The sequence below is a fragment of the Thalassophryne amazonica genome, chromosome 15 (genome assembly GCF_902500255.1).
Source record: "Thalassophryne amazonica chromosome 15, fThaAma1.1, whole genome shotgun sequence".
NCBI classification, from domain to species: Eukaryota; Metazoa; Chordata; class Actinopteri; order Batrachoidiformes; family Batrachoididae; genus Thalassophryne; species Thalassophryne amazonica.
This window is the reverse complement of record NC_047117.1, coordinates 10,846,955-10,859,829: the sequence shown is the minus strand read 5'-3', so window position 1 is coordinate 10,859,829 and position 12,875 is coordinate 10,846,955. Positions and strand designations below refer to the sequence as shown.

Here is a 12,875-nt window from a genome sequence, read left to right as displayed (position 1 = left end):
GTATGTTCTGACCTGGTGCTTAGCAACAGTACCCAAGGCAACACACACACACACACACACACACACACACACACACACACACACACACACACACACACACACACACACACACACACACACACACACACACACACACACACAAATATAATTAATAATATCTTATTTTGAGGACATTTCGGCTGCTATCTTGAATAGTTGACTTGAGGACCGTTTTTATAGGGTCGTCTAAATAACTGCGTGACGGGGGGGGGGGGGGGTTGCCGTGGATACTGTTGCTAAGCATCAGGCCAGAACATACATTGTCCTAACTATAATATAATATGATATTATAAAGTGCCTTGCAAAAGTATTCGGCACCTTGGTATTTCACACATATTAATTTATTTATGCCATTTCAGACACAAAAAGTAAATCAGGCCTCTCAAAAAAAAAAAAAAAAAAAAGAATCTAAAATTGTCTTCCTTAAACTCAAACTCAAAGCAAATCTCTACAACTTGATATAAACTAATACAAATAAAAGCCAACATGATGGGGTGCATAAGTCATGGGCCCCTTTGGTGTAATACCTGTAAATAGTCAGTTTTATTGCCAGTTTTCTTCAGACAAGTTAGGGGATGGATACATGAACATTTCCAAAGTCACTGAGTATGTCTTGGACTTTATTTACATCAGTTATGAAGAAATACAAACAGCATGGCACTCTATGGTAAATCTGTGTGGAGTAGACAGTTCTCAAAAACTAAGTGACTGTGCAAGAAGGAAAAGAAGGAAATAAGCCACCAAGACACCAAGGCAACAGAAGAACTTATAGGCTTCCGTGGCTGTGATTGAAGAAATTGTGGATAGTGCATGTTTTGCATTTTACAACTGTGCAATAAAATAAGAAACACAGTAAAGAAAAAATGCAGCCAGTGATGCCGGTAACGCGGTTACTTAGTAACGCGTTACTCTAATCTGATCACTTTTTTTAGTAACGAGTAATCTAACGCGTTAATCTTTCCAAATCAGTAATCAGATTAAAGTTACTTCTCCATGTCACTGTGCGTTACTATTATTTTTCATTGGGGTCGATAGCAGCATTAAACTTGGTCTGTGGGCAGGAGGTCGGGGTTCAACTGCACTGCACACTTTAAGCCAGCTGTGAGCTTTTCATCCAGTTTTTTGCAGCTACTCGACTCGTCCTCACCTCTTAAAGCACGGTGATCAGCACACCTGCACTGAGCTTTACCAAGACATTTTTATACTTTTTTCCCTCCTTTATTTAGAATTCTGAGCTGAGCCGCTCCGTATCGTCTCGTTAAAAACAGCTGATCCTCCACTACGCGTCAACAACTAACACTATTTTCCACTCAAATGCACCTAAACACTCTTTCTGAGGACCACATGATGTGAAAACGCAATAAAACTTTCTTACCTGTAAATCTGGTCATGTTTTCTGCATAAATAAATGTTATCCATTCTTTGTGCTCAAACGCCAAAGCAGGGGCGAATCCAGATGGAATGGGGGCGTGGGGCAAGGATGTGCCCCCCTCCCCCACAACACCCCTAGATTAAAGGTCCAGTTTTGAAGCCGTTTTTTTTTTACTACAACTACTAATATTGCTTAAAATAATAATAATTTCGACAAGTAAAATGTTTAGAGAGAATTTAAATGTTAGAATTTAATAGTTACATTTATAAACAATGTAGGTTTGAAATTGCAAGTTTTACTGTTACAGTGCTGTCAACAGTTAAATATGAGGTCAAGAAAGAGGTCTTTATTTTACTTTTTATAAAACAAGTATTTATTTTCATTGAAGTCAAGAAAGGGTGACTATAAAGTGAGTTTTGGCAAAACAAGTGTCATTGTCATGTTGAGGTGGGTTGTTGTTGGCAGCTGGGGAAAGTAACTAAAAAAGTAACTAGTAATCTAACTTAGTTACTTTTACAATTGAGTAATCAGTAAAGTAACTAAGTTACTTTTTCAAGGAGTAATCAGTAATCAGTAATTGGATTACTTTTTCAAAGTAAACACTGCATACACTGGCAACACTGCATATATATACACATACATATATGCATACACATACATATATATATATATATAGCCAATCACAGAGTAGCCTTTCCATCCATCATTTACCTGTATTTTGGCATGCTTGGGGCCAGAAAGTTATGTTGAATCCAAAGGGATCCAAAAAGGCTAGGACCAAAAGTTATATTGGATTGGTTCCCACTGACCAATAGCTTTAGAGCTTACTGACAACAGCTAGCCAATCAGAGCACAGCATACAATTATTCATGGGATGACATCACTAATGACGTAGCGGAGGTCAGGAACTTGCTGACAGACGCTGGTTGAAAAAATGGCAACAAACATGTCAACAGCACCAGAAAACCGTCTGCCAGCGAGGTTTGCTGAGTTCACAGAGGAGGAACTGGTGGAAATCTTGAACTCCAAGGATGCCAAAAATGCTAAGAAGGTAGACAAGAACGTTATGACGTTTTAGAAGCATTCATATGCTGTTCACAACAAAAAAATTGATCTAATTTACTTGACTCTTTGTTGTTTGCTTAATCTGGGAGGGGGTGGAGAACATAATTGATGGATGGCAAGTCGTCCAACATAGAGAAATATTGGATTCAGAAAAGTTATATTGGACGAGGCGTAGCCAATGAAAATTAGAATTATCATGCATCACTCATTAAATTTGTTGAAAGAGTAAATTTTTGCAGTTTCATGATTTTGTTTTGTAAAGTCCAACAAATAAGATATGTACAGGTGAAAATATAAACTTCACCTGCAGTTAAAAAAAAAACAAAAACAAAAAAAAAAAACAAAGTCTGGGGTTAGGCTCACTTTGTTGAGTTGGGAAAAAATGTGATTGAAATGTATATTTGGAAAAAAACTGGTATAATATTGGCAAGATATACAAGATTGTTTTGTGTTATTTTTAAGAAAGTTACCTTGATGGTACTAAGGTCCATAGGGTGCTTGATGATGTCAAGATAGTCATGAAGTCCAAGAGTTTTTACATCAACAGGTTTGTAGAACGGCCAGGCATAGGCCACATGTTTCTTAGACAGCATCTCTCTGTGGAGACGTGCACAGAAACGCAACTGGTCCTGGCGCTTCGATGTCGCTGTCACGCCAGTGTCCAAAGAGCCGCTCAGGTGATGCTGAGAGTCTGGCTGTGACGCGTCTTGTTTGGACTGCTTTGAGGGGCGACTGCTGTCTCGGAGCGGCCGGGCCTCAATGGAGGCAGGCGATGATTCGGTGAGCTGGTCGTTGGCAGGGCGGGTGGTGGTGTCTGCTTTTCTCTTCTGGCTCTTCCTCTGCTGTTGGAAGGTGAAACATCAGAAGTTAGAAAGTGATGCCAAACAGTTCAGTTTGTATCTGCTAATTGGAGCCGCTGATGCTCCTCAAAGTGCAGCCTCACCTTGAAAAGGACAGGAGGGTTCTGCAGCAATGGGACGGGATGGAGGGCTGGGTGTGGTGGTGCTGGAGGAGGAACAGAGGTCATGCCATGTGCCAGGACGTCTGGTGTTAAGACAGGGAATGGCGGCACTAGGTGGGGTGTGAGAGAGCCTGGGGTAGGAGGCACGCGTGGGGGCTGAGGCAGGATAGGAGGGCCTGGAGTTGTGGGTGGGGCCCGGGGCTGAGGCGTTAGTGGATGAGAGGGGGATGAGAAGTCTCGTGTGTGCGGTGTGGTGGAAGGAGATGACGAGTCTTGACCGGAGTCTGACTTGGTGATGAGAGCTGCATGAGGTGGGAAGATACAAACATCATAACCTGCAAATAAGAACACCAATGCAGCAAGAACTATAACAGCTCAGACTGCTTACACCCACCAAGCAGTCAAAACATCTCAACATTCCCCATCTGTTTGTCCAGTTTCTCATACAGAGGCTCCACTTGGGTGGCCTATGTAAACTGAGACCCAGAAGACAAAATCCAAATTCCATTTTTTCCCCAGTCAACAATGGAATTTTGGGGTGAACTCAGAGTATCCACCCACCAGCTCCACGCACTTCATAACAGTTTTTTTTGTCACCCTCCAAAGGGTTCACACTTTATTTTTATATATATATATATATATTTTTTTTTTAAGACAGATGAGTGTCTCCTTGGGAGATTAAAGTGAAGGACTGCGCACAGCTCCTTTCCTCCTCCCGGCTGCCTGCTTCAACACCTCACTTTTCTTCGAGTTGAATGCGGCCATAATATCACTTTCAGGTAAAGACAGCATTCAAGGGTCATAGAAATATGGGCTAAATGTGATTTTTGCTGTGTGTACACAACAGAGTTTTCCACTAGTGCTGAGTAACTTTGTAGAGCCATTTCTGTATTAAGCCTCAATGACTGTGGAAAAGTCAGGTCCATAGTATTTGGACAGTGATGTTTTTGTGTCTTTGCCTTTCACATTTCTAAATTGCCACTAATTTATTTATTGATATTGAGTAAATTTTATACTAAAGAGAGTTCATAAACCTTCGCTTGACAAATTTATTCTGAACTTGCTCATCGTCCACCACCCTAACTACATTCTCAAACTGGGGGTAACACTGTTTTCATTGGTCACATGTTTGGTTAAATCTAAAAGGGCAGATTTCCACCAAATAGGGTGACAAGGTCATGTCTGAAGTCTAAATCACACTGTGACAGCATGAGGAAAACTGAGTAGTCCAGAAGTGCTATGCACCCACATTCAGTGGTTGTCCACTCATTCCACCAGAGCCCCAAGTCCACTGGAGATAGACGGATTAAGCGACTTTTGCCAGACAAATGTTTTCAATCCATTCCAAATCAGTTTACACAATCCTCCACTGTGACTACTCCTTAACCTGGAACAACAAACATTAAAATCCAAACTTGATTTACAAAAAGCGAAGAGAAAATCTTTTTTTTTCAGATTATTTATTTACCTATTTATTCAGATTAAGTTCTTTATTCAATTTACCAAAATTTCACCAAACATTCATGGTTGTTGCTGCAGGGAATAGAAGTGAGAAACCAAACCTAATGTGGATTTCATGGAAAAAGAAGAGAAATACAGCAGCACCGTTGCTTCTTTAACCTTTTATAAAAGAGTCGAACAATTACACAGGATGTGCTCAACAAGCACAAAGCATTAAGAGCTTAATTTAATAATAAATGCCACAGTGACGTGTGGTAATTATAGAACCAGAACTGACAATAACGACAAAGCATCTACATACAAGTTAAGCCTGGTTCACACGACAGGATTTTAAAATTATCTGTAGGTTTCCAAAACCTGAGAGACCACACATGTGAAGATAAAAAAATCATGGATCTAACAGGTTTGGTCGTACAGTGTGTGGTGTTCAGCCACACGGTAAGAACACCACCACCACACACGAACAGATTTTACACACGAACATTTACAGTTCAGACAGGAAATCTCGCAAATCTCTCGAGATTAAACGTGACTTCAGAGTAAACAAACGGAGGTACTTTGTGGACTATTTACAACAGAGGGAAAAAATGATACAAAAAAGAGAAGGTGTTCTTAAAGGAGTGGAGACAGCGCGACCACCGAACTTTCTGGTAAGTCAGAACAGCTGTTTCGATTTTATTTTCCGCTCCGTACGTTCGTCACCTCGCTTTTTGATTGGCTGCACATCACATCCAGCAGGCTGTGTGCTCGTTTGTGGTCGGAAGACACAACACGCTGCAATATCGGGCCAAAAAATCCAACATGTTGAATATCCTGATTTGCGATCGGAGCGCTCCTGAATGCCCTTCTGAGCAGATCAGAGCGCTCTTAACACACCACACACACACGGCAGGAATATCTGATAAGATTATCTTTAGCATCATCACGATTGTCGGTGCGTCCTTAAGATTGTCGGAAGGGGAAGATCGGGTCCGATATCGGCCTAATTATCCTACCATGTGAACCCCGGCCTTAGGCTGGTTGGTTGGATCATTTGTTTCTAGTATTAATCTTGTAACTTGTTTTTTTGAAATTTAGTCTTAGTCTTTGTCAAATGGACTTTTTAGTTTTAGTCATATTTAATCATTCACATATCATTTTTGTTTAGTCATTTTAGTCGACTAAAAGTCTTAATTTTAGTCTAGATTTAGTCAAAAGAGAACTCGATGTATTTTAGTCTTGCTTCAGTTGAGACATTTTAATCTTTTTGATAAAAAACTGTTTATTTTTTATTACCATTTCAGTCAATATAGTGTTTCACACATTTAAAATATGAATGCTATCATTACCTGACAAAATACACTTGTTGAATTATTGAAGGCTTGTGGTGTTTTTCTCCGATATTTTAAATCTGCAAAGCTTCCGGTCAGATACAGTTAGACATTCAGTTTTCTTCTAAATCAATGGAGGGGTAGGGGGGCAGGTCTTTCGGAATGAAAACAGTTTTGTTGAGCTAGTTATTCTATTTGCACATTCAGAATTAGCTGGAAATTGTTCATGCAAATCAGTAAAAATTAAATATTGCAAACGTTTGTATCTATTGTAAAAGTCACGTTGACACTTGCACGCAATTATTCTGCTGGATGGTGCTCTTTGTGCCGCTGTACGCTGCATTATATAAAATAATTATTTTATAGCAGATTAATCATTTGTGCTCAGAACTTGGCTAATGAAACCACCTCTAATCGCTCCCGGAATCACAGAGGAATTTTCTACGCTGCAGCTTTTCACCATCTTCATGATGTGCAGAACGCATTTAGAATCATATCAAAGGTAATTATTTCTAATATCGAATCCATATGGTTTTTGAAAAAAAAATAAGGTTGGATATTTTTCTAACAGACCTCGTATATTGTTTTTGAATAGATTGTGCAATGTTCATGTGTAGTTCGCAAAATAATGCGCGCCAGAAATTTTGAACATTTCAAAATTTTCCTTTACACACTTGCATACAGCCACGCACAGTTTACAATGCGTTTACCTCTGGCACGCCAGATTGCATGCCATGTGCGCGAATCAATTTCATGCAAGTGTCAAGGCACTTAAGAGCCAATTTAGTTTAAATATGAAGCACACTTCATATTTCATTATTTGTTATATTTCATGTTATTTGTTTATGTATTAGTCATAAATAATGTTAAAAACAAATTTATATTGGATGCATATAGTGCTTTTTGCTATATTCAAAAACCTATACATAGCATCTTTAATCTGAGCCTCAGAGAGCTGGTCAGACACTTTAACACCATGAGACAGAGTAAATGTAAACTAACATACAGTGTCTTTAATCTGAGCCTCAGAGAGCAGGATGACCCGCACATCTCAAAATTCACAACATGGGTAGAAATCCTGATTTTAAATAGCTTTTACTGAATGAGTAAAACATCCTTTACCAAAATGCTCATCCGTAAAAGACAGAAGCAAACACTTGTAAATCTATACAGCCTTTGAAAGATACCTAGATCCCTTCTGGTCCTGCGGCGTCCTTTCGTAACCACGGCAATTTCAGTCTCTTCCTGGGGCAATCTCCGTAATCTTCTGGCAGAAACAGCTTTTCCAAAGCCTCCGCCATTAAGACAATATCATCACCAGGCTAAACAAGCAAATGTAAACATACAAAGAATATTTACAATGTGTAATTTATTTGGTTGCTGTCATTGCTGGACCTCAGTTGATGGGGTCCTCCACACTGAACCACCTGTGTGCTGGATCATGCCCAGAGAAATACACACCACATGGAAAGTGTTGTAGTCAACATTTCCTTGTGATGCTAATGACATTCCTCATCCAAGTCTCCCTAAGTAGCAACACATCTGGCACAAAGTCATTCCAGCTGTACTCAAGGACCTCTGAAGACACAGAGCCATAACAGACATCCAGTCTTAACATTTACAGAGGAATCTGCAAATGGTGACAAGCATCAATTCAGCACAAATTATCCTTAGACAATGCTCTTTTTTTTTTGGTGTGGGGGGGGGGGGGGGGGGAGCTGGCCACTTGAATTTTCAATAGGTGACCAGGTAGGGGTCAATTGAGGAATTACACAGGGATCAAAATTTTAAAATGCTCCAGTTATATTGAAAATTAAACTACATTATTTGTCTAATTATAAGATTTGAAAAAGGTATAGTTTGGATTATCTGATTGCTTATTATATGATTAAATGAATGTAAGTGAATGTTATGGAGTTATGGGGTAATAACAGCAAGAATGGCGACAAAAGTCAATTTCAGTTTGTACAAGTGTCAAAAGTTAAAGTTCTTTCAATTTTGGCAAAAAGTGATGCAAATATTGGTCGAGGTAAGAGGGTTTTAAAAAAGGAATACTTTGCACCATGTGTTATCACGTTACACTTAGTTATCACGTTAGAGGGTGACATATGTTATAGAATCCAATGAACGTTGACCTTTATTTTGGAGACCAAACATTCAACACAGTCAAAACTATTCCATTTATTAATCTATAAGATCAACCAATAATATGCAATTGTGCTGAATTGGTGTTTGTATCACTATTTGAAGGATTGTGTTTCAGTTATCTGCTGCACTAGCATTAGTGTTCAAGTCACACTACCATACAGCAAGACAGGAAATACCAGGATCCTAAAGAGTTGGACCTTGGTCTCCTGCAAAGATCTACGCATTAGCAAACACCTTTTTCCAGGGACTTGAAAGGGAGAGAAAGTACCTGGGACTGAAATCTCTTCACAATCATCCTTACAAACATAGAAAGGATTGCAATAACCATGCAGTTGCTGTAAACCAGGTAAGCCTCCTTTTCTTACACTGTGGGGCACCATGTCTTCTCTTCCGGTCCATAGTGATGATACCAGTCTCTCAGATTGAAAACAAAAATGGTTCATAATGCCAGAACAGTGTTCTGCTCCAATACTGCAGATCCCTGCAGCTTTCCCTGCTGTCAGCCATTTTAGTCTTCATTGTTTCACTGTGTTCACAGCAGACTACATGAACCTTGGTAACGGGGATGGCTACCATCCAAGCAGGAGGTTCAGCCTCAACAACTGGTGAAAGATGCCAGCCCAATGGGACAGGACAGTAGAGGTATCTGCCAGGCCCAAGCAGGCTAAGAGTCCCAAGGAAACATATGTTGAGCCGTGCATGATGACTCCTCTTAATTATATTCACATTGCCTTCAGATGTTAAACAGCATCTCCTGTGGATACAGGCAAGTCAAATACAATCCCTGGCAACTTTCAGGCTCTAGCTGCAGAGCATCTGCATTCCATTTGGATGACCAGATATATCAATGTCTGATAGTCCTCCAGTCAGATTACGTGCAAACTCCTGCAAAACAGCCTAATCTTAAAGTCTAGTCAGATTTATCTTGGCCACTGAGCAAATTGCTTTCAGCAAGATTTCAAATTAATTGTTAAGAAAGGCACAACATATCTAATCAGAATTCACAAACCAGGTATGTCTATAAACCCTGAGGAGTTACTGCTTATGACCCTGGAATGACCAAGGCTTTGAACCCCTCAAGGCCAAGGCCTGGGGTGGAGGGGATGCACTACAACACTGCACAAAACATACCTTATTGTAGATGTAGCAGTTTGTGAACATTGTGTTGAAGTCTTGGATACACTCCTGGGCATTCCAGTAGTAGTTGTTCTCCAGGACGTTTTTTAATCGTCCCCATGTCCATAGGGGTCTTGATGATCTTATAGTAGTCCTAGAGAAAGAGAAGGACAGCAGAGACAAGGGATTTGGATATCATCTACATTGCAGCATCGGGGGGAAATCAGTCTTACTATTTTTAAAAATTTCTCCACCTTTTCTTTAAGTCCAAAATGTCGTATGATGCATTTGATTTCAAGTCCTGAGAAGCAGTGAGGCACAGCACAATAAGGCTGACACGTGAAGTACAATATAAAGTATCTGACAGTAATTTGGAGTATCACCCAGGGTTTGGGACTCGTGTTACATCACCGGATTCTTCGCTTGAGAATCCACACTCACCAGCACATTTTTATAAAGCTGGGAATACAGCTGAAACATTAACAGAACCCAAACTATTATTTGATTATTGAGTAGTAATTACTAAATATACATAATATTTTGATATATGAATAAAGGTTCAAGTAATATTTCAAGCATACGTGCCAAATATTCTTTATTTCAGGATCCAAATGTGAAGGTTTGGTTTTTCCTGTTTTATTGTATGCTTGTGCAGAATGGGAAGTATTCGTATTTTAAAAAAATTCAGGTCAATCATTCAGTGATTCATTTTCTGTAGTTTATTAATGTCAGGGTCACTGTGGCATTTGTGATATTAAAATATTTGAGCGAAAAGAAGATTACTGACTCCACTGAACCAACTCACAACCTAAAATCAATTCTACATCTTATGAAACTGAGCATTTTGGGGAGTTGGTTTAAAATACAGCTTCATGTTACTGTAGTTTCACCTGTTTCACATTTAACGTGGTTATTTTGCATAATTGTGTCACCGCATAGCTCACTACTACTTTGTTTATGAAACATTATGGTGCTTGTTTTACCGCCATGTTTGTGTTGGATGTACACACAGTACTCACAGGTAAATTGAGGTCAACGGCATCTACAGGAGAGTGGAAAGCCACGCAAACTGGTGTTTCCATAAAGTCTTCAACACCACTTTGAGGAGGTACTGAAAAGAGCAGACAAATCTATTTCTACTGCAAATCCCAGACAGTTTACACAGGAAAAAGTCACAACAACAACCTCCTCACCTGTAGCTGGTTGGTCTGTCGTTTGGGTCTGGAGGGGTTCCATGTTCAGGTGGTGGAGGGTTGAAGGGAAGAGGGGGGCGGGGCGAGAGGGAGGATTCTGGCTGCTGCCTGGATCCAGTCCGTCTCCCATCGCGGTGGTGGGTTGCAGTGGCTGAGCAGACTTAAGATGGGGACCCTCCCCTCAGGCCATTACAATCTTCTCTCGACTCTGGAACAATGGAGACATCATCACACCACTCAGTTGAGAGTCCAAGCATGAAAATAATTAATAAGCTGTATCATACACTCCGCCATGACCCTTAACTGGAACAAGGGAGGTTGAGAAAACTGATGGATGAGGATGAAATGCGTGCGCTGGTCTCGCCGTTTTTGTGTGTGGCTTCCCATTAATAACTTCATGGTAGAGTGGAGCATAGAAGGATTTCAGTACAAGAAAAAATCGAAACTACACTCATGTCTCTCTTGTGCCTGCTGGAAAACTGTAGCTGAAATTTCCACTAATTTAAAGAAAATCCTTTCTGTTCCACTCCACTAGAAGCTATATAACTAGCGATACAATAGACAAAAGCTGCACTATGCACAGTGACTCATATCACATTACAGTGATGACTGACATGCTAATCGTTACAATTTGCGTAGGCATATTAACATACAGTATGTGTTGATATTCTCATCTTTGACACAATACACAGTTGATGCACTACAATATAATACGCTGTGACAGCTGTCTCAAAACACATTGTGTGTCTTTTTTCTTTTATTGCAGGTACAATTCAATGACTGCTTCCAAGCATTCGCACGCAAGCCAACACACTTACATGCTTGTTGCACTGCAGCCTCGGTCTAATCCTGTTGTGTCATCACATCTCACTTGCCGAGACAATGATTTATGGAGGGTAATACTCAAGGTTTTTCAGTGACGCAGCACGCTCATAAGAGAGAAGTGTTGCACCTGAAAAAGACAATTGAAGGATGCCCACTTTAAAGTATGTGCAGGACAGACAAGAATGGTATACCAAGGTATACCTTACATCCAGACATGTTTGTCAAACTACAATAGAACCTCCTCAAATTAGCATTACTCTGATATGAGCAGTTAAGTGACACAGCTCAGCTTTTATCATTCATACATATAAAGCACTTCCACTAACATAAATATCAACTTCATAAAAAGCAATATGTCAATGTTTTGTTTAAATGCCATTAGACATGGGCTGATAACCAATTTTACGGTATACCGCGGTATCAAAACCACTAAAATCTTCCATTATACCGTCCCCTACGGTATCAGCGGGTTATGATAATTCTTGACAGGCAGAGTGGAGGCGGCCATTCTTCCCCCTGGCATGCACCTCTGTCTCCGTTTACAAACAGGCAGCTAATGTTAGCTAGCTCTGCATCACGGGCTGAAGGAGGCGAAGCCTGCACTGAATTTTCCCCTCCATCTAAAAGGACCAAGTTGGCTTTTTTTCGATTTCTGCAGAATAGCCCTTCAAGACAAAACAGTGGCAACAAAGCACCGTAGCTATGGCCCATGTCAGACGCGGTGCGATTCAAGATACCCGCAAAGGATTACATGGAAGGAGTAAACTTTATCATATCTTTGAAACCATTGAGAAGTACAAGCGGTGGACTCGAGTTGTGCTTGTGGTTGACCAAATTTCTCCCAAAAACATGTCAAGAAGGACAAATACATCTACTCCAAGCACTTTGTTGGTGAAGCTGGGCCAAGTATTGAGCATCCGGAGTTCTGGACCTTATTCCAGCTACGTTTCTCCCTGAGCAAGTAAGTCATGTTTCCCACGGGGCAGATGCTACATGTCTAAAAGAGTGACTATTATTTTGGTATTTTCTCTAAAGTTATCAGTGGTACAGTGCTCGTAGCAGTAGACATCACGTCAATTAGTGTGCCTGAATCACGCGCAGCTTCATATGCAAATAGCCATAATGTTGTTGAAGCACATTTTCAAGGTATACATATTACTGTGAAACCGCTGTATTTTTGGCCACGGTTATCATACCGTCCAAATCTCATACTGGCCCATGCCTAATTGCCATAATGTTGTTCCATCTAATATTGTCACAGTACCAAAAATTTTCACTGTCATACAGCTAACATCTAAGGATCACAGCACTGGTACAATAAGAAAAAACCTAAAAGACTATATAAGAGTCCTGGCATACCTATTAGACAACAGAACAAGAAACAA

The 12,875-nt window shown here is 40.2% G+C and overlaps 2 protein-coding genes across 4 annotated transcripts in view; both read right to left on the bottom strand.

Annotated features, from left to right (window-relative positions):
• LOC117525855 (bromodomain-containing protein 4-like) overlaps positions 1-12,875 on the bottom strand; it is an 85,701-nt gene that overhangs the window by 57,744 nt on the left and 15,082 nt on the right. The window lies entirely within an intron of this gene.
• Positions 2,836-10,959, bottom strand: LOC117525805 (bromodomain-containing protein 4-like). The gene is given in 11 exon segments (XM_034187737.1): positions 2,836-3,318; positions 3,420-3,739; positions 7,396-7,456; positions 7,459-7,530; positions 9,488-9,571; positions 9,573-9,626; positions 10,492-10,532; positions 10,535-10,583; positions 10,666-10,706; positions 10,709-10,825; positions 10,950-10,959. Coding segments are annotated over 11 exon segments (1,332 nt in total).